The sequence below is a fragment of the Cynoglossus semilaevis genome, chromosome 14, assembly GCF_000523025.1.
Source record: "Cynoglossus semilaevis isolate Cse_v1.0 chromosome 14, Cse_v1.0, whole genome shotgun sequence".
NCBI lineage: Eukaryota > Metazoa > Chordata > Actinopteri > Pleuronectiformes > Cynoglossidae > Cynoglossus > Cynoglossus semilaevis.
In genome coordinates, this window is record NC_024320.1 from 19,815,342 (window position 1) to 19,841,940 (window position 26,599).

At 39.9% G+C, this 26,599-nt stretch overlaps 3 protein-coding genes across 14 annotated transcripts in view; 1 reads left to right on the forward strand and 2 right to left on the reverse strand.

Annotated features, from left to right (window-relative positions):
* The first annotated feature begins 6 nt into the window (after positions 1–6).
* Positions 7–9,884, forward strand: LOC103390043 (leukemia inhibitory factor receptor). Of its 2 annotated transcripts, none has more exons than XM_025062235.1 (16): positions 7–1,262; positions 1,592–1,633; positions 1,721–1,771; positions 1,857–1,971; positions 2,050–2,207; positions 2,288–2,427; positions 3,343–3,484; positions 3,742–3,830; positions 3,932–4,139; positions 4,219–4,401; positions 5,649–5,783; positions 6,460–6,618; positions 7,033–7,179; positions 7,269–7,356; positions 7,450–7,531; positions 8,112–9,884. In XM_025062235.1, exons 1-16 carry the CDS (start codon positions 1,187–1,189, stop codon positions 8,553–8,555), a joined length of 2,259 nt encoding a protein of 752 aa, XP_024918003.1. In that variant the 5' UTR covers positions 7–1,186; the 3' UTR covers positions 8,556–9,884. The 2 variants fall into 2 exon arrangements, with proteins under 2 accessions (XP_024918003.1, XP_008323962.1); XM_008325740.2 differs by having other exon boundaries at positions 5,652–5,783.
* On the reverse strand, positions 8,780–17,696 carry srek1 (splicing regulatory glutamine/lysine-rich protein 1). Of its 9 annotated transcripts, XM_025062237.1 has the most exons (13): positions 17,162–17,295; positions 15,009–15,185; positions 14,765–14,844; positions 14,171–14,295; positions 13,684–13,799; positions 13,462–13,605; positions 13,197–13,375; positions 12,751–12,881; positions 12,573–12,660; positions 12,366–12,470; positions 12,097–12,168; positions 11,903–12,017; positions 8,780–11,031 (listed from the first exon to the last, which is right to left on the reverse strand). In XM_025062237.1, exons 4-13 carry the CDS (start codon positions 14,199–14,201, stop codon positions 10,849–10,851), a joined length of 1,164 nt encoding a protein of 387 aa, XP_024918005.1. In that variant the 5' UTR covers positions 14,202–14,295; positions 14,765–14,844; positions 15,009–15,185; positions 17,162–17,295; the 3' UTR covers positions 8,780–10,848. The 9 variants fall into 9 exon arrangements, with proteins under 9 accessions (XP_024918005.1, XP_024918004.1, XP_016894302.1 ...); XM_025062236.1 differs by having other exon boundaries at positions 14,171–14,844; XM_017038813.2 differs by having other exon boundaries at positions 14,765–15,185.
* Positions 17,697–18,821: 1,125 nt separating this feature from the next.
* erbin (erbb2 interacting protein) overlaps positions 18,822–26,599 on the reverse strand; it is a 35,539-nt gene continuing 27,761 nt past the window's right edge. The window contains exons 18-27 of one of the 3 annotated variants that reach the window (XM_025062150.1): positions 26,358–26,531; positions 26,148–26,268; positions 25,882–26,065; positions 24,257–25,784; positions 23,864–24,001; positions 22,463–22,516; positions 22,178–22,345; positions 21,919–22,011; positions 21,750–21,824; positions 18,822–21,658 (exon numbers count right to left, since the gene is read on the reverse strand). In XM_025062150.1, coding sequence (XP_024917918.1) covers positions 21,551–21,658; positions 21,750–21,824; positions 21,919–22,011; positions 22,178–22,345; positions 22,463–22,516; positions 23,864–24,001; positions 24,257–25,784; positions 25,882–26,065; positions 26,148–26,268; positions 26,358–26,531 — 2,643 coding nt within the window. In that variant the 3' untranslated portion in view covers positions 18,822–21,550. The remainder of the gene's footprint in view (positions 21,659–21,749; positions 21,825–21,918; positions 22,012–22,177; positions 22,346–22,462; positions 22,517–23,863; positions 24,002–24,256; positions 25,785–25,881; positions 26,066–26,147; positions 26,269–26,357; positions 26,532–26,599) is intronic. The other 2 variants (XM_025062149.1, XM_008325741.3) reach the window with 2 other exon arrangements.

Here is a 26,599-nt window from a genome sequence, read left to right on the forward strand (position 1 = left end):
CTCATTCTTTGAGCACATACTGTTGCTGAACCTAGACCTGACCAACTGCAGCAACCCCTGATCATAGCACTGCCCCCACAGGCTTGTACAGTAGGCACTAGGCATGATGGGTGCATCACTTCACCTGCCTCTCTTCTTACCCTGATGCGCCCATCACTCTGGTCCCCGCTATTCTTCCAGTTTTTAATAATGCGTTGGACAGTTCTTAACCCAATTTTAGTAGTTTCTGCAATCTCCTTTGATGTTTTCTCTGCTTGATGCATGCCAATGATTTGACCCTTCTCAAACAGACTAACATCTTTTCCACGACCACGGGATGTGTCTTTCGACATGGTTGTTTAGGAAATGAGAAGCAACTCATTGCACCAGTTGTGGTTAAATAACTTGTTGCCAGCTGAAAGATAATCGCCCATGCAGTAATTATCCAATAGGAGGCTCGTACCTATTTGCTTCGATAAATCCAGGTGGCGACTTTTTTTTGGCCAGGCAGTGTATATTTATCAGGGTTTTTTTTAAGTAACTGAAAAATGTGTCTGGGGATTTTCTGGCAAGTGCCACTTGCATTTCTTATAATTGTTTCTATTCCTTTTTCAATTTCACTGAGACATTCCTGAATCACATTACTTCTTAGGTGACTTGAAGTGAAACATGTGCCATTCATACAGTATCTGTCTGTTATTCACAGAAAGACACGACTTGCTCAAAAGCAGAGATTTCTTTGAAAGCAAAAAAAAAAAAAAAGCTTTTTTTCAGTTTTGATAGAATATGCTCTGTTTTTAATGCCCTGTTTCACTGAACATTAAAAAAAACACACCTTCAGCAGCCACAAAGAGAAAAGGGGAAATCCAGTCAAGCATTCAACAGCACCATTATTTGACAGTCACTTGCCTCGCTTTGTGAGGCGACCAGAGTTTTTCTATTTTGGGAAAGAAGAAGTAAAATAAAGATAACTTTTTTTTGTATTCTGCACACTCCAGGGATGGACCGTTGATTATTGGACTACGAATGATGTCACAAACATTATCTGTCCATCGACACCAAATGCAATTTTTTTTTGTTATTCCACATTCTTAAGGGAGTGCATGTAAATGTGTGTGTCATGACAGCAGCGTGTGGGTGTGAGGCAGCCTCAGAATTTCTCTCTTGTTTTCTAGTGTGACTGTCAGACACAGAGAGAGATGGTGAGATGCTGAGTGGAGGACTCCAGTGTGTTGCTATTGTCTCCAGACACTGTGGTAGACAGTCACTGCTGTTTATCTTCGGTAAGTACATTCATACACATTCGCAATTTTCAGATTTAAATTTCAACGCATTATAACACATGGGCAGAATGATGCGCACTGTTTATCCAATAAGTCGTGAATTCACTTATCATTGCTCCAAAACACAGTCGATACACATTATTTACACACACTAAGGTTCTCATTTTACCTAAGCACCTCAAGTTTCAAATATCGTCTTAACACTCAGCATGTGTTTATGAATAACCTACTTACTGGCCGATGTCAGATCAGCCGGACAGCACAGGGCAGTGAGTAAATTTTACTGGCACAGTTTTCCAATTCTCATGTTTTTGTTGTTTATATTCCAGGACTAATTTTGGCAATGCTAAGTAAAGTTCAGTCAAATAAAGGTAAGTCATAACAATTGTTAGCCTGCTGCTAATATGCAGAAGTTAAAAAAAAAAATCTGAGTGATCTTTTATTTTAACATTTTCCAGAGCTCTGCAGCAACATTCTTCCTAGATATGAACACTGTGAACTTCAGCCAGGTATGTTGGTTTTTGAATATGAATTGAAGTATCACACTTGAAGGGAGGGGGGAATGACTGGCTTTTCTACATCTCCGGTTTTCAGATGATGTCCATGGGTTAAACTGCTTTGGTAAATATAATTTCAAGGGCTTAAAAACGTGTGTGTGGAAACCTGGAAACACCACGTTGGAGAAAACCTACACAATCATCATTCAACAGTGAGTAGGAAAACAGCTTCGTCCTTTTGGAGAAAATTATACATAAGACTTACTTTCCTCAACTCTCTTTCTCTCAAGAAATGAAAAAAAGTGTGATGTACACTACAACATCAGTGACTTCTGCTTAAGTTCAATAAGAGTTTCTATGAAGTCCAACATGACTGTGGTGGTTGTAGTAAATGGCGAGTCCAGTGATTGCAAAAAGTCGGTCTTCAGAGGTTCACCGAGGAGCTTGCGTGAGTACAGCATGCAGCAACAGAACGTGGTGAATATGCTGCAGCGTGGTGGAACCCTTACACGTCTCATTATGTTTCAGTTCAGTGTGATGCTCCATCTAAAGTCTTCTTCAGTCGACAATCTGAAAAACTCAACCTGAATGTGAGCTGGTTCAACCCAACGCCCATCGGGTTTTATTCTGTCAGATATAAAGCAGTGGGCAGTCCTTCGTGGAGTGAGGTGGGTGTTAAGCACCTGATGTACAAAAATATACATAGTTTGAATGACAAAAACAAAAAGGCAAATGTTTTTATAACTAGTGTTACTGTAACAACAACTTCTATCAACTGCACTGTTTGGGGGTTTCTGCTGATCATCTGCCTACTTTTTCTAATTTTATCTTTAGCCTTGACTGTTACACCAGCCATTTTATCATGTCTTTCTTTCAATATGTACATAATATGAAGGCGTGTCAGTTAATTCTAATTCTAATTGAAAAATAACAAAAGTATTTTTCTACATACAACTCATTTTTGTCCAACACTCCTTCAAACGATCAGAATTCCTCGGTATACCAGTGTACTGCAGTACAGCTTCCTTAGAAATATTAGGCAAAATGTCCAAATTTATTAGTCAAAACATTAACCCTCCCGTTGTCTTTCGCATTTTGTATGCATCCACCAACCTTATATTTTACTATATATTGCACCAAAGCCAGTTAAATATCATCTGCGTAGAATAGCACAGATTCAGGTTAATAAATACCAGTGGAATTATAGATAGGAGGACTGTTTTGTAAAGTTTTATATTTGTTGAAGTTTATCATAAAACTGTAAGGGACACCTCATAATTATTTTTGATTGTAACTGTTTCTGATGTACTGCTTTTTTAAATTTTCTTCAAACTAAGAAAACCTTTGAAGGTATGTAACCTAAATTCGGTTCTTAGATGAGACCTGGTGACAAAGAAATCCCCACAGTTCTTAAATGTAAACACTGCTGGCAGAAGTGTTTTGACCTAAATGTGGGACATGTACAGAAATAACTTTGTCATTTTCATACTACACCAAACCCAGAATTTTAGCGTAGGAGTCAGGAATTATGTGTTGCTGAGGACTTTGTTTGGTAATTCATGGTTCCTACTGTTTTTTTACAGACACCAAGTCGATCCCATAACAAAGAGAGATGCACTGTGGAAAATCTAAACACCTCACTGTTCTATAATGTACAAATACAGTGTGTTACAAACGAAAAATGCACACTGTGCCCATGGAGTGAGATTTACACCATTCCACCAGGTGAGGTAGTGTCCTGATGAGAAAGACCAGTCAACACTGTGATGAGCTGAATAAATATTAATTACACAATCACACTAATGTATAATAGTATAATGTGGTTTAAAAGTGGTTTTTTTCTACACCATCTTGTCGCAAAGTATAATGTGGTTTAAAAGTGGGTTTTTTTCTACACCATCTTGTCGCAAGAACAGGAAATAGAAGTTCGATTTGACATTTTCTTCCTCATTTTGTACTTTACTCAAACTGTCCACTTTCAGAACTGACAACACGCCCTGTCCTTGTCAAACATGAAGACACCGACATCGCAGGGCAAAGAGGAACCAGACTGCTTTCTCTTAAATGGAAGGTAATTATTAAAATGCATCTGCTTAAAATTCTATCTGACTGCAAAGATTTCAATTTGAGTAAAAGGAAGTGATATTACTACAACCGTGTGTGTTTTATCAGTATTCCTCCGAAGGGCTGCACGACAGCTACTCTGTGACGGTCAGTAAATCCTCCGGAGAGCCTCCACGTGAGCTGCTGAGCATCACTCAGCCTGAGATCTCACTCCTTCTCTCCTACTCCGGCTACCAGCTGTACATCAGTGCTGCCAACAATGTTAGCACCTCCCCGGCTCTGAGCTGGGCCATACCACGGCGAGAGCTCATTCCCAGTGTGTACTCACTGCATCACAGTCCAGTGTGGAATAGAATTCAAATATGACATAATCTCATCCATATTTGTGTCAACAGGTGCTGAGGCCAAGTTGACCGTGAGCGTCCGCAGTAGCACGTCCTTAGCACTTCACTGGAAAGACGATCTGATCAAAACCTACGTCTGCTACTCTGCCGAGTGGAGCGAGAAAGGACATAAAACAGTGGCTATGTCTTTTTACCAGAATAAAATGAACAATAAGACCTTATCACCTTTACCAGGTACAGTATGTGTCACTTGGCACTTATTTTGGTCAGGACTTTTCTGTAACTTCTTAAGTAAAGTCATTATTAAGGATTTCATTTACTAATAACACTATAATAGCAATTATTAATTATTAGAATTCAGCAGATTAAGAATATGATTTATGACTTATTCCTTGACTTATGTCAGACTGTTCTTATGGTGCTACGCGACTCAATCTTTGCTGTGACTGGGAACTCACATACTGTACATGAACACCTTTGTCACTCACCTACGCAACACAGTGGTGACATCATAATCTAGGACATAAAAATGTCAGAGGAATCTGTCTTACGCTTGGGAGCCAAAAGGAAGGGCAAAAGTTCCCAAAAGAACAACACAAACAAAGGAAAACAAACATACAACTGAGGAATTCAAACAACGGCGTCTTCAACATATGGGGCGTGTTATAATCTATTCTTCCGCTCCACTCACTAACGAGTTAACTACAAAAACACCGTAGGTCGAGGAGGACGTAAACCGAGGACCTCCTGTATATTCAGTAATTCCACTGTGTAACCCCTTATCTTTGTTTCTAACACAAAGCCAAAGCACACACTGCAGGAAAAAGAACGTTTTTGTTTCACTGATGTACCTCAAGATGAAAATACCATCTTAACATCAAACATCCTGGTAGGATTCAAACCAGCCTCACTGAGTCGACAGACTGACACAATTCTGAAACTCTCTAGACATTCATGAAAGCCACCTTCAAGATGAACAGTAATGACTAAAATCCTCCCACTCCAGGGGGCAAGATTTTGAGTCATACTTTTGCATATTTTTCTGCATTAATAGTTCCATCATTTGCATTGGTTACCATTGGTTGATTTATCTCAGTGTATCACTGTTATTCATGGTGTAACTACGCTGTGATTACTGATTGTGATTGGAAGTTTTTGATTTTTGTTATTACAAGACTAGATGACTAAACCTTTCAGAAGTCTCCAACAGCTCGGGCAGGTTTTAAACATTTGAGTAATGGAATTTCTGAGCTATCTTTAATTAAATCAAAAATCAACTCATCAGAGCTAAAATCCAATTTTAACCAGACTTAAAACTTAGGTTTTGATTTAGCTCCATTATTTTTATGCTGCTGGGTTGACTACTTCAGAAAAAAAATCCTATTTCTTTTTTATTATTTCATAGCATAGCATTTTGTAGCAATACACTGCAATACATGAACAGATGTGCTTTTAAGATAACCTGTGTTGTTTTGAATAAGCAGAGGCTCTGGAGCCGTACAAGAGATACCTTATCAGTCTGCACACACGACCACAGAAGCAGACCTGCAACATCAAGCGCATCAACAACAGTGAGAGCACCTACGCCTCCACCCAGTTCTACTTGAAGGAAGGAGGCAAGTGAAGACTTTTTAAAATTGTGACATAGTTCATATTTCTTCCTCTCCTTTCTTCACCTGTTACCATCGGGGGTCACCACAGTGGATCAACTGCCTCCTTTATTTTGAGACCAACCATCTTCCTCTGATGTCTTCCTCCTTCCTCCACCATCTTTTGGCTCACATACATTCACCATCTCTCCTCAACACGTGTCCAAACCATCTCCACCTCTCCTCTCTAACTTCATCTCCAAACTGCTCCACCCTAATTGTCCCTCTGATCTTCTGTCCATCCTGGTCTCTGCCAGTGAAGATCTCAGATCTTCATCTCCTCCACCTTCAACTCAAACTTTTGTCCATTAAACAGAGCCACATATTACTAGAAACAGGTTTTAGTCGGGTGGTGCTTTGGCCCAGAGGCAATGTCTCTGTCATTGGTGTGGAACCCCAAGGTTCACCTCCTGGGCAAGTTCAAATCCCGGTTAGGGCGGTTGGTACCTCAGTGGACTCACCACAGGAAGGTTCAGGGGGGTTGGTACGGTGCAATGTGATTTGGGGGGTGGTCATGGCGACTGCTGCCCCCCCGACCTGGTAACGGATAAATATAGGAAAAATTATTGGATGGATGGATGGAGGGCTTTAGTTGGTTGAGTGACTGACCAGTGTGTGACTTGTTGCCCCTGTTGCTCCACAGCTCCTGTCACTGCTCCATACATCAACATCTCCAACATTAGTCTGATGTCAGTGGTGCTGCAGTGGACCACGATCCCAGAAGCAGATGTCCGAGGCTTTCTTCTGGGTTACTTCATCCACTACACAGAGTACCTTAACCAAGGGGTTTCTACAGAGAAAAGTGAGTCAACCGTGGTACTTGGTCCCAATTTGGACCTTCATCCAACAGTTGTTTGTTTTTTTTCAGTGCAGACTAGAAGCTGTCATAATAGTAGAGGGGTTAGGAGCTAATTAGATCTTCCTAAATACAACTTGTATAACTAACATATAATATAGCAGCGTGAGCTTAGACCCGTGTATACAGAAGAGGATTAGTACAATTCCTAATGAGATTATTAGTCTATTTATCACTGTACAAGAGCAAACAATCACTGCAATTTCCCCATTTTGAAAAACCCTCCCCCTACACACACAAACATACACTTTGGGAATAAGTATAATTTGTGCACGTACTGTGCCATAGTTTGAGTAAATAAAGGTGGAGAACCACACAGTGGTTTAAAACCATTATATTTAGTGGTGTTTCTCTTTACAGACGTGACAGTAGATCCCACCTGTGAGTCCTATAAACTGGGGGATCTAAAAGCAGCGACGGCCTATCAGATCCAGGTGTCAGGGTTTACCAGCGCAGGAGCAGGTGTTCGAAGCTCAGCCACTGTTATTAAAACCCTTGAAGACCAAGGTAAAGCCTTAATCATTGTCCTCTGACATCAGATCCCACTGGATTTAAGTGTCCGCTGATATTTGATTTAACTGTCATTTTTTCCTCAGGATATTTTTATCTGAACTTCATAATTCCTGTTATTTTCTTTGCCATTGTGGCCATGGTGCTGATATGTAGGTGTTTCCTAATGAAAAGGTAGGTAAAAAGGTAATATTAATTAAAAAAAATCAATATTATCTCAAAAATATACTTATATCTAAACTTATTTTCTATTTTCACATAATTTAGAGCAAAAGTCCTTCTGTGGCCCAGCATTCCACATCCTGGTAAGAGCAGTGCCCTACAGAAAATGGAAACACCGTTTGAAATGGCAAGTAACTTTACTTTTACTAATTTTTCTATTATTAAAATAAAGTAAAAAGTGTAGGATGAGTAACATTGATAAGGTTACGAAGAAAATGGAAGGGAATTTGTATTTGATGGCTCAACAAAGACTTGAATTGTGAAAGTATGTGCAGCAGGTTAGGGTGATAAAGTATGAGGAAGATGAGGAAGTGACAGAGAAATGTTTGTCAATTAGAAAATATAAGGAGAACAGAGGCAGATGATACAGTGGTGGCTCCCAAAGTGGGGGCTGACCCCCATGTGGTGCGCAGGGCTATTAAAGGGGTAAGCAGCAAGGCAAATTAATTTGAATTTAAATACTTTTTAACTAGTACCATAGTGAGAAAATGACATTGATTTGAAATTTAATTCTTCTTTCTGTTCAATGAGAACAGCAATATTGCTGGGATTACAGTATTTCAAAATAAAATTTAGAGGAGCTCAAAGCTACAGTATTAATCAGGTGAAGAAAAGGGGGCGCTGCAGAAAAAAAAAGTTTGGGATCCACTGTGTACTGTCAAGGTCTGAAAGGTTTATTTATTGGACATTCTTGCTGTTCCACTCAGGAACTCCTGGCATCTCTTAAAACTCTGAAAGTAGAAGAATGGGACACAGACGGCCTTCAGGTGATAGAGAACAACAATATGGTCCTTCCAGGCCACGTTCCATTTTTCTTTCCGCTTCTTTCCGAGACAGAGGAAGTGAAAGACTCCCTAGAAATAACGTGTGACTGGATCCAAACGGACACCGAGGACGCAGCAGAGGACGATAACGCCACAGCCTCGACGACCAACTTCCAACAAACAACTTTTGCCTTTTCAAGTGACTACACGACAATGGAAATGTTTCAGCAGGCGATGCCAAAGGCCGCGACTGCAGTGAACACAGCAGTGAGTCAGGACATAGAGGGAGACGCAGCTGGGGGGGGGGTTCTTCAGGACATGTGGGTCAGTGTGACACCAGTCCAACATTGGCCAGTGAGGAGATGGCCACAGTATTGGTGTAAGTAGTACTAATGAGCCAGGACAGTTGTTACCAATGACAAAAGAACCACTTTGGCTTTTTTTGCCACTTTTTTCAGGTGTTAAATAACAAGGTCACTTAATCAAAAGCAAACAGTAACTGATACTCAACAAGTTCAAAACAAGGCCAGGAGATGGCACCAATCATCATAAAGTCAGTTAATGGTTGTTGAACTTTCATCAAGTGGGAAATTATGTTGATTTTTTTTTTACGTGAGTGACCATGAAACACTACCAACCTCTACAACATGGTGATTATGAGCTGCAGTTCCACGGTCTTAAAGTAGAGGGTGTTTGTGCAAAAAAAAGGGTAACAGTTTTACCAATGGTAACAATGGTAACTTTATGGAACATACATCACCTCAAGTAATCTTTTTTACCCCATTGTACATAACGTATTTTCTACATGAACTCATCATGTGTAAGCATATCATCTCTGAACATTATATTTCATCTGCTGCTTTAAATACTGCCACTGTATCCAATAAAAACCACATAATGTACTTATGACTGTCGTATTTCCTCATTATAATGTCATAATGACATTCACTTATCACAATCTAAATGTACCAGTTTGAGCTTCTCGGATTTTCATTTAGCGTTTGTGACAAAATGAGAAGCTGCATAAGTTTCATTCACCCATTCATTCATCATCTACAAAGCTGGTATTCTGCTCCTTTAGTCGAACCTCAACCTTGATCAAAAGCAACCTACTATGCTAATACTTTCCTGACAAAATCTAAAAAAAATAAAAATAAATAAAGAATATTAATGCAACAATTTGCCTAAAAAGATGTAGCTATGCTGTATTTTATGGTTAAGATTCAGGTTTTTTCAGAATACAAATGTTTTAGCAAAAGCAACATACGAATAGTTTTCTGAAAAAGCCTTGAAAAATAAAATAAAAAAACTATGAAAATGAATATAAACGCAACAATTTCTCTAGATATTCAGTATGTATTAATATATGTAGCTATGCATGTAGCTACTTTGAGCTACTTTGAATCTGACTAATGGCTAAAATCCATCAATACTTTCATACCTCACAATTTCAGCAACTAAAACACCCAGTGTGAATACTTCATGTAGTCTATGTACTGTATCAGAATAATCTGTACAATTTTCACGTAGGCACTTTCTGACCCGCTCTGTGCCAAAGACACTTGTAAACCGCTGTCAACTGTTGTTAGCGTCGCCACCATCTGTTTCCAGTATCAGTTGTAATTTTATAGAAAAACATATTTATATATTTTTGGTCATACTCTCAAAATATTTAATATAAAAAGCAAGTACAGATTAAAACTGAAAAAAAAAAAACTGTATATTCTGCATTCTCACACCTACAGCACATCAAGTCATAAAATCAACACAATACTCTGTACAGAACAACACATAAACAAAGAAGTTCTTTTTTCCCCGCCCCAAGAAAAACTGCACATCTACATCTTTTTATGCTCTTACTTTTCTCAGAATTTTTTTCTCCAGCATCACAGGACACAAGTCACACACCGTTAGTTCCACTCTTTGGGCGACACTAACAGCTGACATGGCATCACACAGTCTCACACAGAAGAATGTATTAAAACCTCCACTGTTGTCAGTAACAAGTACAGGAAATATAGGTTTAAGTACATATTAGCCTGATGCTACAAGGTTAGTCCCTTATAAAATAATCTTGTTTTTATCTTTACCAATAGCTGTATCAGATTAGGTCATAAATATATTTGTACATATATATTTTATACTCTGTACAGGATCAAGTATTGACTTGGGCAGCAATATGATGCAGAAAGAGTGGCTTCATCTCCTAAGGTGATGTCACATCACGTTTGACTGAAAAGGTCGAGTCTGCTTCACATCAAATTCAAAATAATTTTTTGAACCTGACTCAAAAATGTAAAATTGGTTACTAACCAAAAAAACAAAAATCTTCCAGTCATTGAAATTTTCAGCTTTCTACTTATTATGTCTACAGCTGTAGAATGCAGTAAAAATGTTTTTGTGCAATATATTACAGTAAAATACAAGGGGCGTGGACCAGTCTATGTAACGTGTGTGTGGTGATGTGGTCGATAACTAGTCGATAATTAGTTCAGTTAAATCCAGTTCAATTAGCAAAGGTCTGACCTTTCTGCACTTTTGTGTATTTAAGTCACATGTAAAACTGTCGATTTAGAGACATTAAATGATGGTGTTGTTAAAGACGTTCGCAAAAAAAAAGGCCACTGTGTCTGTGTGGTGTGAACATATGTAAAGTATACACACCCACGCACACACATATTTACAACATAGACACTTGATAGAGCCTGCAGCTTGACTCTTCTTCGCTGTGGCCCTTGTAGTTGCCGTTGTGCTGGACAGCGGGCGATGATGACATCATCTCCTCACCTGCTGAGGAATAGTTGTCCCTCTGGCTGTCGTTGTCCTCATCCCTCCTGTCTTCTCTGCTGTTTTCTGCCTTTACCTGAAAAGGTAGACAAGCTTGAAGGTCAATCGAGAGTGACAGAGAAAAGGGGGATTATGGGTATTCAGTTGTGCAGTTTTGCAGTTTTTTTTTGCAGTTTTGCAGTTTTTTTTGTTTCTGAAGAGAACATTTACGCAAACTTTGTTCATCAAAGTGTGTTGATATTGATATGGATTACAAAGTGACGGCTACTATCTGTGTGAAGTAGGTCAGGCTGCGACAATGATCAGTGAAGACAGACCACAGCAGAACTTTGGGTTCTTATCTGACAGTAACGTCAGAGCTAACTTTTCAACTTCCTAACGGAACTACGTTTCAACTTTTTTTTTTTTTTTTAAAGCTTGACAAATGATAAAAGTGAGGTCGGTGTTTCAAACGTTATCTTGGTTTCTGAAACAACGTGTGCAGAGTCAGTCATCACTGTTTGTGTCAGTACGTTTGTATTTGAGATTAAATCATGGTTCTTATAGGAAACAGATCAACATCAATGTAGTCTGGACTCAACTGTAGACCTCATTTTTGCAATCACATTTCCTGCTACAAGAAGCTTCTGTGGAAATTTCACAGAATATGCAAAAAATATAGAAACTCAACTTTTTTCTTTCTAATTTTTCAGAACTATTTATCCATTTAATTATATCGCCGTTCTAGGCGGCGATGAAGGAAAAGAGCGTGCTCTGCTGGTGAACTGGTCTAGAATTCAGGACCGAAGACAAGAAACTACAGCATCACCTGGGCAGACTGACCTACACAGCTATTTATAATAGTATTTGTAAAAGCAGTCTTACTTTGAATCTTATCTTATTTAAACTGCCAAATATTTTCACAACACCATTTTTAACATCTCAACTAAGAGTAAACCTCGTGTCACCTTCACTGACTTGGTCTTGCTCCTTATCCTGTCTTCATGTTTGCGGCTCCTCTTCCTGGATGTTGAACGCTCCTTTCTGTCTCTGCTGCGCTCCCTTCTCTTGTCCTTCTTACCCCTGGAAGAAGCCAAGCGTTACACACCCCTAAATAGAGATCACTCTATATTCAAAACTTATCGAATGTATTAAGGTTTACCTTTTTGGTGATGGTGACCTAGCTTTTCCCCGAGGGCTTCGCGAACGATCCCTACTCCTTCTACGATGGACCCTAAGAACAAAACAATAATATTAGCTACTGGCAGTGATGAATGGTAAATGTTCAAGACCTTAGCCTATAAACTCTACAAACAACAGAAGCAAAAAATGTAAAATAAACATATATTTATAAAAGCAGCTGACATGTCTGCTGTTACGTGAAGCACATGGTTCACTTTTTCTTCCATTGTTCACTGCCTGGAAACATACCTAGAACGACTCCCACTTCGTCTCTTGTCCCTGGAGCGTGAGCGTTTCCTGTGGCTGCTTCGTGAACTGTGAGAGTCACCCCCGATCACTGACCTTTGTGATGTCCTGCTCAAGAAAGGAAAGCAAAACTTTAGCTATTATCACATCATCTAGAGCCTAGAAAGAATCGATACATATCGACATATATAAATATATCATTAGGAGCACCTGTGTGTGGAACGGGATCTTTTCCTGCGTGATCGTGAATGTGAGCGTCTCGATCTTTTGGAGTGACTAGGGGACCGCGTTTTTGGCTCTATGGGAAAAAAGAGAAGCACATTCAACATCCGAAGTTCACAAAGCAGTCGACTTTATTTCATCGCTGCAGCAGATCCAAATAAATCACCTGGTTCTATTGCAGCGGCGATGGTTGACTGGGCTTCTCTTACTCTCTTCATCACACTTTCTAGCTCCTTAGCAGCAGCCTGCGGTGTGAGCTCGGGTGGTTTCACTATGGCATTATTGGAATGGTTTATCCTGCAGTGACATTCAATAGTGTTGTAGGGCACAGACCTTGAACAGACCTTCTTTTATCAATTGAAACACAACATGGTAAATAAAAAGAAAAAGCTCAGCTCACTTTCTGTGTTACCTAGGTACAAAGTTTGTCTTTTTTTTTTTGTCTTAAAATTTGTATTATTTGTAATGATTGTTTTCCCACAAAGCTCTGCCACCAATACAGCACTGCTTTCTAGTTCATTTCTATCTGCTCATAAAGAACGGTATTAGGACAATCCCAGGTCCTGTGGGTCAAATTTGTGTATATATAGCAATATAAAAGAAACCACGTACTTCAGAGGTCTGTCTCCAAACATTACTCCGTTGAACGTCAAGGCTCGGGCGACAGAGTCCTGCTCCACAAACTCAACAAAGGCAAATCGTGTTGGCTGGGTCTCATCTCCAGCCATTCGCACGAACTTCACATCTCCCACCTGCTTAAAGAACTGCAGGAGCTGCTCTGCTGTTGTGGTCTGTGGGAAATATTCACAGTCTTGAGTTGGTGAATTCTATTTGACCCAGTGAGACAGTGGTGACTCGTTTCACCTATTGTATATACCTGCGAGTTTAAGTTGCCCACATAAACAGTACGCCTGATTTCATCAACCTTTGAGGGATCCACATTTCCCATGAGAGGGGGCTGGGAGCTCAACGATGAGGTTTCCAGACCAGCTGAAATCTGATTCACCAAGGGAAGATTCAACTGAAATTCAAAATATATTTTTTTAAATTAGTAAATATGTGAATATATATCAATAACCATAGCAGGCGGCTGACTTACATTTTGAAGCGGACTTGGAGGAGGAATTGGAAGAAGTCCTCCGCCTGGAATCAAACTGGGTACTGGAGTGGCAGGTGCCAAAAGTGACAAAGCTTTGGCCTCCTCTGGGATTTTCCCTGTAGAACAGACAGGGATGTTAGTGAAAGAAGTAGAGGGAGACGTCTGTGTGTCCTCTATGTCTGCACAATTAGCCCAGTGTATTCTAGAGAGAAGGAAAGCATACAAGTGCACTACTGTCTACTAATGGTATGCTGCAGACCTACAGCAGACCTACAGTGTTTTCTTTACATTAAACTTCCCAGCCACTCTTAACTATTATTATCATCATCATCAAGTGCAAAAAAAATCTTTAAACTGTTCCACAAAACAAAAGAACACTGATTTTTGTCCTTGGTCTCTTTTCATAGCTCAAGAGGAAAAAAATTGAAAAAAAAAAAAAATACCCCACAATGCAGAGAATGAGTCAACACTTTGATGCATGGGTCACCTGTACTGGAAACATATTGGTCATGAACCATACGATATCAAGCATGGGTGCTTTTCCGTGGGGGGGCGATCGTTTCGCAGTGTTGGAAAGGTGTGCAACACAAGACAACCCCAATGGCTGCATCACTAATAGCACACAGGACATCAGATACAGAGAAGAACAACAATTTTAAGAACTGTTTCAAATATTAGCCAAAACCTAGCTATCAAAAGAATAATTGATAGATTTGTTTTTGTTTTTCCTTTAAGGGTAATAATAAGCTGTTGATAAGATTATTGAAAGAATAAAAATTAAGTCAGTTGATTATAAATGGAGGCTAGAACTAGTACACGTTTCCTCACAGTTCTAAGGATGAAAGCTGAAAAATGAGTGACGCATAAGACTGATACTCCAGTTTTAAAAAAGGCAACTAGGTAAACATCTGTGAGGTGAAGTTTAATAACTAGTTTAAACTGACAGTGCTTCTGAACTTTAAGCTTTAAATCCTCAAACTGGTGAAGTATTTATTACAGTCCCTCTGTCTTTAAAGATCAATCTGTGCTACATCAACAGGAGTAGGAGACGAGAGTAAAGAGTTAGTGATGCTCCTAGTACCCCGTGTGTGTGTGATACACATCCCGGCCGCATGCCGTAGCAACCTGGACAGAATTCAATCACACACAAGCTGCAGCTGGCTGTAGCAGAAAGAGAGAGGGGATTGGGGGGTTGGACAATTATCAAAACAACAAACCAAAAAATAACAAATATAAACACAACGCTAGAGATAAGCAGTAGTGTTGTTTCTAGATAGAGACAGTAGAGAGTTGGACAACATGGGAAGGTATGAGAAGGAACAAACCAAAAGGAAAGAAAAGTAAATAAAAGAGACAAGGTGTCCATCTTGGAAGGTTCTGCGGGCTATTCTCCTGGTCACATTCCCCCTTGAAGGCTGCGTTGGCCCGATCGGGGATAGTGGCTTGGAAAACAATGCCTGACTCAGGCTAGTGTAGTGTAACAGCAGGGCCAGTCTAGTCATCTGATATGCACACATAATCACACAGAAAAAAACATACAAAACCAAATTAATAAACTCAGTAGCTGTCGAGCACCAGGTCACGTGGACAAAAAGCATCAAGTAAGAGGTGATCATTCTTTTTGTGACTGTACACAGGTGAGCAACAGTAGCACCAAAGGGGTCCGAGAGTCGGTTTAGGAAGCACCGGGTGGACGTGGCATTGGATTGCATTATAAATCACAACCACAAATATGTCTTTTCAGTCTTTAAAGTACAGTTGGCTGCAAAAACTTGGAAAGCTATGGAGAAAAGAAAATTCAAAAATATACGCAGAAACCATATTATTTTCATATAAACAGCCTTCTGACAAGAAACATAAAGCCTTAACTGGTCACTAAGAGAGATTAGCTACCAGCTACTGAGCTGATGGATCAGGTTACTGGAGTAAAGGTAGATATTGAACATTCTTACACCACTGTTAAATGTCAGGTTTTCATTAGAAAACATTGACTATAAAGAGCTGATTGGATACGTTATTGCCTATATGTAGATTCATCATTGAATTAATTCATTCATCTTTTACTGATTAATCATTTTCAGGATCCAAGGATAGAGAGATTGGCCATGCAGGCTTCAAAAATGTAATAAATGCTGTCCGCTCGTTCTCATGGCAACAATCTTTTCCAGATTGGTATTACATCTGTATGCATTTTCTTATTTATTTATTTTTTTAAACAACAAAAACTACACAAAATGACATAAGGAATCCTGGAAGTATTTGGTCATGTGTATATAGTCAGACATGGTGGGGTTAAAACGACACCAACCATGGTAGTAATCATGTTTTGGGTCTGTTTAACTGTTTTTTTTTGGACATTCTAAAATGACGTGGCCAAAAGCATGAAGCTGAATAGTGTGGCCATTAACTATAATTTAAGACATATTATAGCGTATTATTCAAAAACATTCTACTGCCCTTAGAATATTTTCACTTTAAATTCTAGAGCTTAAATACCCTTCACATACTTGTCAGTGACTGTATAGGCTTTATAACACTAACTCTATGTACTAGTTCTATTTACTTGTGTGATACCTGCACTTTTAAATCCCTAGGTATATCACCTGTACTGCCCCTGCTGTTCAAAATATTTTAGCTACCCTGGTCCTTTTCTGTTTTTACAGAGCCATCCTGTTCCACATGCTTGCAATACAATATATTTGATTTAGAAACACCTTACACCCTTTATTAGTTTGTTTACGGTAACAGAACTGACACTGTGTATTCAATATCTCTAGAGTAGAGTAGAGTAGAGTAGGGCTTTATTCATCCCCCTTGGGGGAAACATACTATCCTACATGCCATACTCTAGTAGAAGTCATATATTTCTATGAACTTTTAGAATCTCTAGCGCTTTCAAAGCACCGATTTATGGCAACAAAAGAAATATTCAGTCGAACAAAAATGAAAAACCTTTATCTTAATCCAATCAAATGTATGCACTGTAACCTGAAGAGGGTTGGGCAAAGAAAAAGCTTGTGCCTTTAAAATAATTCGTTTTTTTATGAGAGAAGTGAACAAGAATTGGCATGGTAAAAAAACCCTATGTAGACTTACACTAAGCCAAAAAGAGGGACTGTTTTAGTAAAAAAAAAGTGCAACAACAAAGTATTAGGCAAGAGGCAAAGACCTATGCAATCACATATTTATATCACTAACCCGCTTAGAGTCGACGTGCTTCAGACTAAATTGTCGTATTAAACAATTCTTTGAAATTAACTGGTACTGTCATTGTTTTAAATATAAAAACTGGCACTCTGACGGGGATGTTGTGATTTTTTATTTCCATATTTAACGCCGGCAAAACTGACCAAAGCATGCGGGAAAAACGGAAAAACAAAAAAACAACAGTCAACCATAGCATCACATTAATGAATTTGAGGAGATGATACAGTGGTGAATCCACTGTGGTGAATGAATTTCATCGGTTTTCACTCACCTTCGGCACAGGGCACAACTATCAAAGCTCTGTCAATAAACACAGTATTGGTGAGATGCTGCGCCACACCAACACTGGACGGCTCTCGGTACTTTACATAGCAGACTTTGGACGAGAAAGACAGCGGGGTATTGCTGTAAAAGATAGATGTTTATATACATTTGTTTAGTCAGTTATTTAAAGGGATATTTCACATCTAAGTTGAACGCGGCGAAAAGGCCGCAAGTCCACGTTGTTGCGTATTTAGTCATGTCAGAGAAGCGCTTACTCGGGTGGGTACAGCCTTAGCTCCTCGATGTCTCCTAGGAAGGCGAACAGAGTTCGCATCTGCTCGCTGCTAACGGCCGAAGACAGGTTTGTGACTTGGACGACTGTAGTTCCAGGAATACCGCTCATTGTTCAAATGAAATACAAATAAATATTAGTAGTATTGTTAATAATCGTTTGCGTTGTTTTGTTTTATGAAGAACCTTAGCTCGTACTAGCTAGGTGCTACTGTATACTGTGCTCGAGGGCAGCGGAAGCCTTTTTCCCTCTGTCGTACATGGGAGTACTAAAAGTGATACTGCCACCTACTGGTTTGGAAAACGAAAAAACTGTACATCGATTTAAATAGACACGCTTTATTTTAGTAATAAGTGGTACACATGTCGGTTACCGTTCATTACCGCGAAAAACTGTACATCGATTTAAATAGACACGCTTTATTTTAGTAATAAAAAGAACCAAAAACGTCCAGATCAATAAATATTCAAAGTTACTGTCTGAAACATGCACAAAGGAAGCTCCCATTAAGCCGTTAAGTTTAGAGCCTAAAATATCTCCAAACATAAATATTACCCACAGGATAACAGAACACCTGTTTATATTGTTTTTTTATTTAATTGTATGCTCCGTATTGTCATTGTACCACGGGGATACAACGAAAATGAGCCTCTGCTTTTAACCCATCACGAGGGGAGCAGTGGGCAGCTTTTGTGTGGACGGTGCCATGCTTAGAGCACCTACCATGTTGTCATGTTTCACTGTCTTCTTGTTCTCCTGTTGACACACTGGATGACCTTCAATTCATTGCACTGCTAATATTTAATAATAATTAATGTTTTGGTTTTTCTACTTTTAGTAATGTATTTATGTAGTTTTTATAAACCAAGTAGCTACATAAACAACTTTTTGTTTTAAACTGCAATTCAGCACAACGTAATGCATAATTTCTGTTACTTGTAATACATATATTTAAGTCAATTTAGCTCCAGTTTGAGCTGCTGCTGTTCCCGTTTTCTATACGCAGACAGAAATTTGAAATGACTGTTTATCATCTCTAAGAACCCCACACAAAAATGACCGTATTTTCGTTTATATTGTTGTCTCCTCTACCTAACTTGCTACTGAACCTCCGCCTTGAAATCATGCGAATGTAAGCCCTCTACGTTGCAACGCCACTGCTACAGGCATAGAGCAAATTCTATTGAATGAGTGCCCCACTGTGGTGACACAGAAACATGACACGTTGCTATCAGTTACAGTCACTGATGTTAGCAATAGCATAGAATCAAGGTTGTCTCTGACTTAAAATTTATAAACAATAAAACAGACATATATGAGGCTATGAAGAACAATTATACAATAGAGTAAGTACAATGTATGCAATAGAGAATAGTCCTCATTACAGAGCATTAGTTTATTTCTCCACAGGTTACTTCAGAAACAGGTATTTATTTATATACAAAATCTGGAATGTTGGATAAATGCATATCAATCATTTCACTGTGGCGGTTTCAAGAGAAACCTTAAAAATTACTAGCTATACATCAAAATGGATGCCTCTGCATTGCAATTTATTGCTGGTTTTACAATCGCAAGTCACTAATGCCATTTATCATCAATTTTTAAGAGTATTTACAATTTGATTAGTAAGGTCTTAAAGTCCACAGAAGGTTGCTAAATAAATAAGAACAGTAAGAGAGTGCATAAGAAACAGACCAACGTGAATGAACAGAGAGATGTGACTTGACTGATGAACCAGATTGTCTACACTGTCACACTGTATGTCTCAGCCATCAATATATAAAGTGACCATTACCCCAGAAGTTTTCATCATCTACTCTTTAAAAAGTCAACGAAAATCACAAATGAAATTCAAACAAACATTACGAAAAACAGCTCATCTGTGTGAAACAACATTTCATGTGAAAAAGAAAATTAAATTTTGACTTTGAATTGGGGATTTTTTAAAGCAAAGTTTGAATGGGGTGATATTTAAAGTAAAATCAATCTAAGATTTTCTGTACAAAATTAAAAATGTACTGCTGAAATAATTAAAGATGTCAATCTATGATTTTTGACCATCCCAGTAGCAGCTGATTTCATTAAACTCACAGTTGCTCATAACATTACCTATGCTGCCTTTAAAAACACATGCTTCTTTCAACAGTCAAATTATACTTTTGCTGTTGTTGCCACATTTTTTTTACAATGTAAGCAGATCACTTCAGCTCATACAAATACAACAATTCAGTTAACTGCTTGTTTCTAGCACAACCTACTCATTTACTGTGCTGTTTCATTACAAAATTATTTTCTTTGCCTTATAAAAAAAAATCACGTAAAATCATCAGGGTTTAGTAAAAGTTGTTATAAGATAAAACCAAATAGTTTCATGGTTGAACAGAAACGCTCTTGTATTGCTTTTAAGCAATTATGCTGGAAATTTACTGGTGGAAATGTGAATATTGCTCAAGGTCCGGGGTGAAAACTCCTCCCCTATTCAAAACAGTTCAAGGTCTATGGCACTTACCAACTTGATTCTTCAAATTCTATACGATGTAGAGGGAAGGGGGAAAAACAGATACTGATGTACGAGTAAAAAGTGTGATCGAAACACATGTATAGGCTAAAAAAAGGCAAACTGTGGTCTCTATCCCATTTACAAAATGAAACTGCAATAAAAACCCACCATCAGCTGCTGCGTTTCTGAAAGATGAAGCCCTTTAAAAATAAAACATGTAAAACTTTGACCTGTTCCGACGTCCGTCTTCAGTTTGACTCCTGCTTTTGCCTCCAGTCCTTTACTGCTACACTTGCTTTGGTTAACTAGCAAAAACCCACTTCTAATGTCCAAGTTTTCATGAAGGGAAATGCAGGGGGCCTTTTTTAGATTCTGATGGACTCCAGCTGGTAGCTTGTTAGCATAGCTTACCATAAAGACTGGAAACTGGGAAATGATAGACTGGTTTTGACTAGAAGGTACCAAAAATCTGTAGTTCTGTACCTACAGAGTCCACGTGTAATCTAGTCCACATGTGTAAGCAACACATTTCGACAGGTTATGAAAGACATTCTGACAGCTCTTAGTCTAGAAAGAGGTTAGCATAGAGTCCATTATGAGATTGTTTCTCGACCTCTTCTCTGACAACTTTGAGTGAAACAAGCCATTAGCTCCGATCCCATCAAACAATCTGCCAGAATGAGGTTGATTTCCCAAAATACCCGAAGGTTAGTCGAAAACCTCAAAGAAGCAGAGCAGATGAAGGAAGATCTAAATCCTCAATGATGCACTTTCATTTTCTTTCTTGTTGAGCTTATGTTTGATTTTCAGTTCAATTTCACAGTTTCTCCAACTGATCACATGCACAGTGAGAGCCATGATTTTTGCTTCCATACAGCACCAGTGGTTGTCAGGTCAGGTCAGTTGAGCTGCTTTTGTTAGAAGATGTGAGATGAACTGAGGGCAGATGGATGCACGATGGAGTATGGTTAGGAAGAGGTTTATGGAAGCCAAACGGTGATGGTTTCCTCTTCACTCTTCGATCTCACCAGAAGAGGAAAAGAAAAAAAAATAAAATCAAAACATCGATTCTGAACTCCATCTTGTTCTACATTCGTCTCCACACGGAAAGCACATAACACTGTCCTCCGTTTACAGATCACTGGGCAGACCAAAAACAAGTTTAAACTTTTTAAATTAAAAATAAGGTCAGAGTGGATGACAGGAGAGAGGGATTTTTGTCCCCCTCTAGTGGTTGATTTAAGTATATCCACAACAAGAAGAGATAAATGAATCATGAGTTTCAGACTTAAAAAATGATCTGTACAAAGACCACAGTAATTATTTGCATCAGAGCATCTTCAGCTTCTTTTGTATAAAAATATATAGATACCACAGTGATGGCCTTTTGAGGAATCGTACTTGATGTTTGCTTCTCTCCCACTTGTATCCACTATATTCAGTGGTTTTCCCCAATTTTAACCAAAGTTGTGACGTATAAATAGTCCACGCAGGTGTCAACACATCAGCCTCTTCTGTGCATAAAAAAATACAAGTGAACACAACTGTTTGTCTCCCTCTCTCCTCACCCTCCTTTCTCCAGAGGGCAGTGTCAGTGGAGTCTATGCTTGAATATCTCTCATGATAATCATATCCACAGTGTTTGGAAATGTCTTCAGCAGGGAAACAGCGTTCCCATGGTCAATATTCACAAAGCTGTATCCGTTTGCCTGGAAATAAGATGACAAAAGCCTGGTTAAAATCCCTGCAGAATTCTATAGTACTGATTGATATGTTGTACAGACAACTGACGAAAAATACCTGAATAATTTTGTCTCCAGGCTGCAGAATCTTTGAGGCAGGTCCTTCAGGTTGGACTCTTGTCACAAATATACCCTGGAAGAAAAAAAAACATCCAAAAAATGTCAAACAAATAAGACAAGTCAACAGAGCTACAATCAGAAAACTACAATCTTTGGTGTGACTGTACATTGTCATCTGGATGAAAGGGGTTTCCTCGACCTCCCACTCCTCCTGATATACTGAAACCCAGTTCTGGATTCTTCTCCACCTTTACACGGATCTGAAACACAGCAACATACTTTCACTTGCATGTACGTCACCAATTTCACATCCCAAAAACCTATCACCCACCCACCCACACAACACACACAAACTGCTGATATTCTTGCTGTTCGATCCTTATTAAACTGAATAGATATGACAAAAAAAAACATTTTTCCTTTTACCTCTTGCTGCACTGCATCATGGGAGCCTCGGGTAGGGCCTTGGGGCTGTTGGGAGACTTTAAGCATCAAGTAATCAATCAGCTGCTCTCTGGAAGGGTGACGGGCCATGGGCACCTGGGTCATCTGAGGACGAGCAGAAGTGCCCATTTGACCGTTCATCAAAGGCACCTGTGACACAATCACACAATAATTAAACATGTTTAAACACATTTTATTGGCATCAACAAAAAGCTGCATATCAATAAATTATGCAATTTTTTAAAAGATCTTCATTCAGTCACCTACTTTTCTGTGAGGGTCAATGTATCCTTGTTGTCCTGGGGGACCGTACAGATCATCCTGAAATGAAAGGCATTTACAGGTTACTGACTAAAACCTAGTGACAAACAACGTGTTGGGCTGTTGTTGAGCTGCATGTTAGACATTAATCAAGGATGTTAAAAACAAAGTTTGGTGCAAGGTTGTGGGCTGCTTCTCCTCACGGGGGCGCCAGAGCACTTTAGGGGAGTCACAAACAAGCTTAAAAGTGTGAGGAAAGCTACGTAAACATTTCAGCTGGATAACAAAGTGTAACTCAAGGAATGGAAAGGATGGGTTTGTTAGACATAGGCTGTTAAAGTAATGACTCTATAACCTTGTAAGTTTGATAATGTTAAAAGTTAGTGTTGGAAATCAAATTTTTGTCATTGTTTTAATTAAAGGATGAAACAAAAAGTTCCTTGCAATACCAGAAATAGTAATTTCATGTCTGTGTGTATTTGTGTGTAAATGTATGTGTGGGTTCTGCTGCGTTTCTGATGTTAAAGAGAGGATATTTAAATAAAACATTAAAGAATCGCAAAGGGATTTTTTTCATACATAAAATTTAAAATTCTTCCCAACCTATAGATCAGAGGTGTAGATTAATTGTGCAATTATTTTTTTTTTTCAGATTAAATCTTTAGGAATATATTATCAAAACATATTAGGTCATATTATGCCATACAGCTGCAACTATTTCATCAACACATCATGTATATATAAAGTATATATTATCTGTAGGTAGATCACTTCTGTCTGGTCATTTGAAAAGTAGCTCCTAAGTTAATAAAGTGTGGACACCCCTGCTTCAGATCCTTCAGATGATTTCTACCTGCTCACAAACACAGTCTGCATTCCTACACAGAGAAATGAGAACATCTTACACCGTAGTGATTCAAAGGCTGCAGCGAGGATAGTGAGTGAAGTACTGATGCATGGCAACTGTCATTACATTACATTACATAACTGTGTGACATTCACAAAAAACCCTTAACCCCCTCCTCACCCCGTAGTTCAAAGTGTTTTTTTCTTCCAAAAAAACCCACATATGCAATTGACACAACTCCAGCAGGTGTCAGATTTATTTCTCACTCTTTAATAAAAATATCTCTCTAAAAAAAAAAAGACAAAAATGTGTCATCTAAATGGTTAGTGGATGTCAGAACACATAGTTTTAGAGACTGTGTCTTTAATGTGACTTTTCTGACAAAGGTTGATTAGTAGTGAGGTTCTGATCAGTTTCAGTGATCTAGTTCCATCAGCAAGGAGAGGAAGAAACATATTTTTTTTGTCTATCTTCTGGAGGATGTGAAACTAGCACAGACTGAAGCCTGTGGCTCAGGATGATTTTCTATGTACTAACTACTTCTCAGTACTCACACTGACGCTCACTGATGCAGAGGACTGTCCCTCTGGGACATTAAAGACCAGAGAACCATGGCTGGCATGCATGTCCCTACAGCTGCGGTAGGGAGACCAGCTCAGCGGAGCATTATGGGAATTATAGGACCGAGACAGTGCATTCTGAACACATGGACAACACGGTGCAGCCAGCACCGAAGCACATGTGGATGGTGGCCATGCAAAAATTCACCAGAGAAGAATGACAATCAGGACAAATACAACCAGATACAATAGTAGAGTCTTTTTTGTGGAAACCAAACAGAGCAACCAGTAACATTTGGACACGAGCCTCAGCCCATTGTCTCATTTTTTGACACATGACAAAAATCTCAAAAACATTTAGAAAACTGAAAACATCATATCAGATTAATTCACCTTTTCCAATTTCTTGGCCTCGATGTGACGCATCACCTGGTCTCTCCAGTCAACTGGCACCCTTCCTCCTCCAATGCCTCCTGACACCTGGGCTGGACCGTCCAGGAGCGAGTGCTCGGACTTCACCCTGTTGTTGGGTCTTTTGCTGGGGCTGCTGTGCTGGTAGTTGAAGTCACAGACAGACATGGTCCTCTCTGGAAGTTCGTGCGGCTGAGGCCGTGCAGCCACAGGTCTGGATGTTCCGGGAACGTCGATGCTGTAAGTGCGGGCCGACAGGGGCCTCTGCATGGCTTGGCTCATTGCCAGCGGGCCCCTAGCAAGGGTGTGTATGTCCCTGTATGTCATGTATTCACCCTCGGGCAGCTGCATGCGCCTGGGGTCACCCATGGATGCTGTGGATGAGCTGCTGCTTTGCCTCTGCAGCGTGCTGCTGCGGAGCTGACCGCTAGAAGAAAGGAGCCTCTCCTTCGTCCACATGTCTCCAGTGGGTTTAGGAGCCATAGGAGGCCCCCATTGCTGCGGTGGTAGAGGGTAAGGAGGTGCCTGATTCCGATTGGAGTAGTTGGTGTTGGCTAGTGAGTGCGAAGGAGGGGGGAGGTAGCCCTGGTGCTCTGGGGCCATAGGCATCCTCTGAGCCCAAAGGCCCTCTTTTGGCACGGCGTTACTCGTGTACTGTACATTGTACTGAGGAGGATGGATGCCCATGGGCATGATGGATGAGGCCGGGTATCTGCTGGTGCTGACAGGAGGCTTGGACGAGGACAGCAGGTCTGAGGAAGATGCAGAGGAGTTGGGGTAGACCTGTAGAGTCTGATCATTGAGTAACTGACCAGCGGACTTGCTCCTCACTATACTCTGGCCCTGAGCTCCTGAGGCCGGGCCAGGTCCCGTCGTCACTGCCATTGCCATTTGGTCAAAAGCCTCTTCATCTCCATCAAAGGAGTAGAGCTTCAAACCTCCTGCTTCTATGTTGCTGACACTGTGGGACTTCACCACCTGCGGAGGAGGGCAGCGTTTCTCTGGAGACAGCTCCTCTGTGCTGTGAGACAGCGACATGTCGCTGCTGGCTGTCACGCCTGTCGAGGCCACATGCACAGCAGATGTCTCTGCTCTCACTGCTTGGCTTCTGTTCCCCAGACTATTTATACAGTCAGCGACCTGCTGGTTTCCATTTTGTAAATGCTCCAAGTTGTCATTGCTGAAAGCCTGCTTGCTGCCCAGGTTCTCCTGCACCAATGAACCATTCTTAGATCTGTCCAGCTGGTCCAGCTGAAGCACATTGTTGTTTGGGAGCTTGGACACATTCATGTTAATCTGGTCCCACTTTGTGTAGCCCCCTTCCATACCATTGTTCATTCCCTTTTCGATGAAGGCCAACCTGGCCTCCATGGAAAGGTCGTAGTCTCCCATTTTTTCTGTTGGCGACTGCTGGCTTTTTAAAAGGGCCTGAAGAGAAGTTTCAGAACCGTTTCCGTTATGAAGGAGAGGGGTGATGTTCTTGGGCTGGTTCATATTCTCATCCTCGTGTCTAAAAAGAAATATACAAGGACGTAAGAAAATTAAAACCCTAAGAACCCTAAAGAAATTATTTTCTTTTAACTGGGCTGTGGATCATAAGCACTCACCGGCTTTTGGGGAGAAAAGGCATCTGTGCTTCTCTCTCCGGGGTGCACAGAGAGTTGTCCTGACTACTGTCAGTGGTCAAAGACACCGAGTCAGACATGCGCGATGGGGATGAACAGTTACTGTTGTTTTGATTGCTGTTGGCAACTGTGTCATCCAGCAAAGAGTCGGCGTCTTTACCATCATCTACAGAAGACAAACACGTTCAGTATATGGTGGCATGACAATTTGAAAATTCACTTTTTTTTCCTCCCCCTTTCTCTTTTACCTTTTTTGTCTTTACTTAAAGTCACTACTTTAGGCTGGTTGATAGATATCTCAATAAGAGGAGGTCTCATCTCAGCGATTTTCATCTCCTCTTCCTCTTCATCCGAAAGCTCCTCAGAATCCTAAGCGTAAACAAAACCAGTTTGTAAAATAGTTGTTTTGTTTTTTTTTTAGACAAAGCATCAACGCGGAATGTTTAATATTAATGAACCTCTAGTGTGTCCTCATGGTTCAGAGCAGAGCCCTCTGAGGATTTCAGTGGAACTCTTTGAGAACTGTAAGATGTGTCCAAAGTGTCTTCTGAGTCATGTCCAGATGGGTTTTCTGCAGAGACTCCAGTCTCATTGTCTGACATTGTGCCATTGGTGGAGGGTGCCTCTATGACCTGAACAAAAAACATTCGATTCTACTTTAGCAATGTTCCTTTATTTAAATGTAGAAAATAAAAGGCTC

What these genes read in the sequence shown, in the direction of transcription:
- LOC103390043 (XM_025062235.1), top strand. Translation starts at nt 1,187, where the DNA reads ATGCTGAGTGGAGGACTCCAGTGTGTTGCTATTGTCTCCAGACACTGT. An exon ending in AGGTTCACCGAGGAGCTTGC is followed by an intron (nt 2,208 to 2,287) that starts GTGAGTACAGCA and finishes ATTATGTTTCAG; the next exon opens with TTCAGTGTGATGCTCCATCT. An exon ending in AGGTGTTTCCTAATGAAAAG is followed by an intron (nt 7,357 to 7,449) that starts GTAGGTAAAAAG and finishes CACATAATTTAG; the next exon opens with AGCAAAAGTCCTTCTGTGGC.
- srek1 (XM_008325735.3), bottom strand. Translation starts at nt 17,557, where the DNA reads ATGAGCGGTATTCCTGGAACTACAGTCGTCCAAGTCACAAACCTGTCT. An exon ending in CTAAGGCTGTACCCACCCGA is followed by an intron (nt 17,296 to 17,429) that starts GTAAGCGCTTCT and finishes TATCTTTTACAG; the next exon opens with CAATACCCCGCTGTCTTTCT. An exon ending in AGTTGTGCCCTGTGCCGAAG is followed by an intron (nt 13,800 to 17,161) that starts GTGAGTGAAAAC and finishes TCTGTTCTACAG; the next exon opens with GGAAAATCCCAGAGGAGGCC.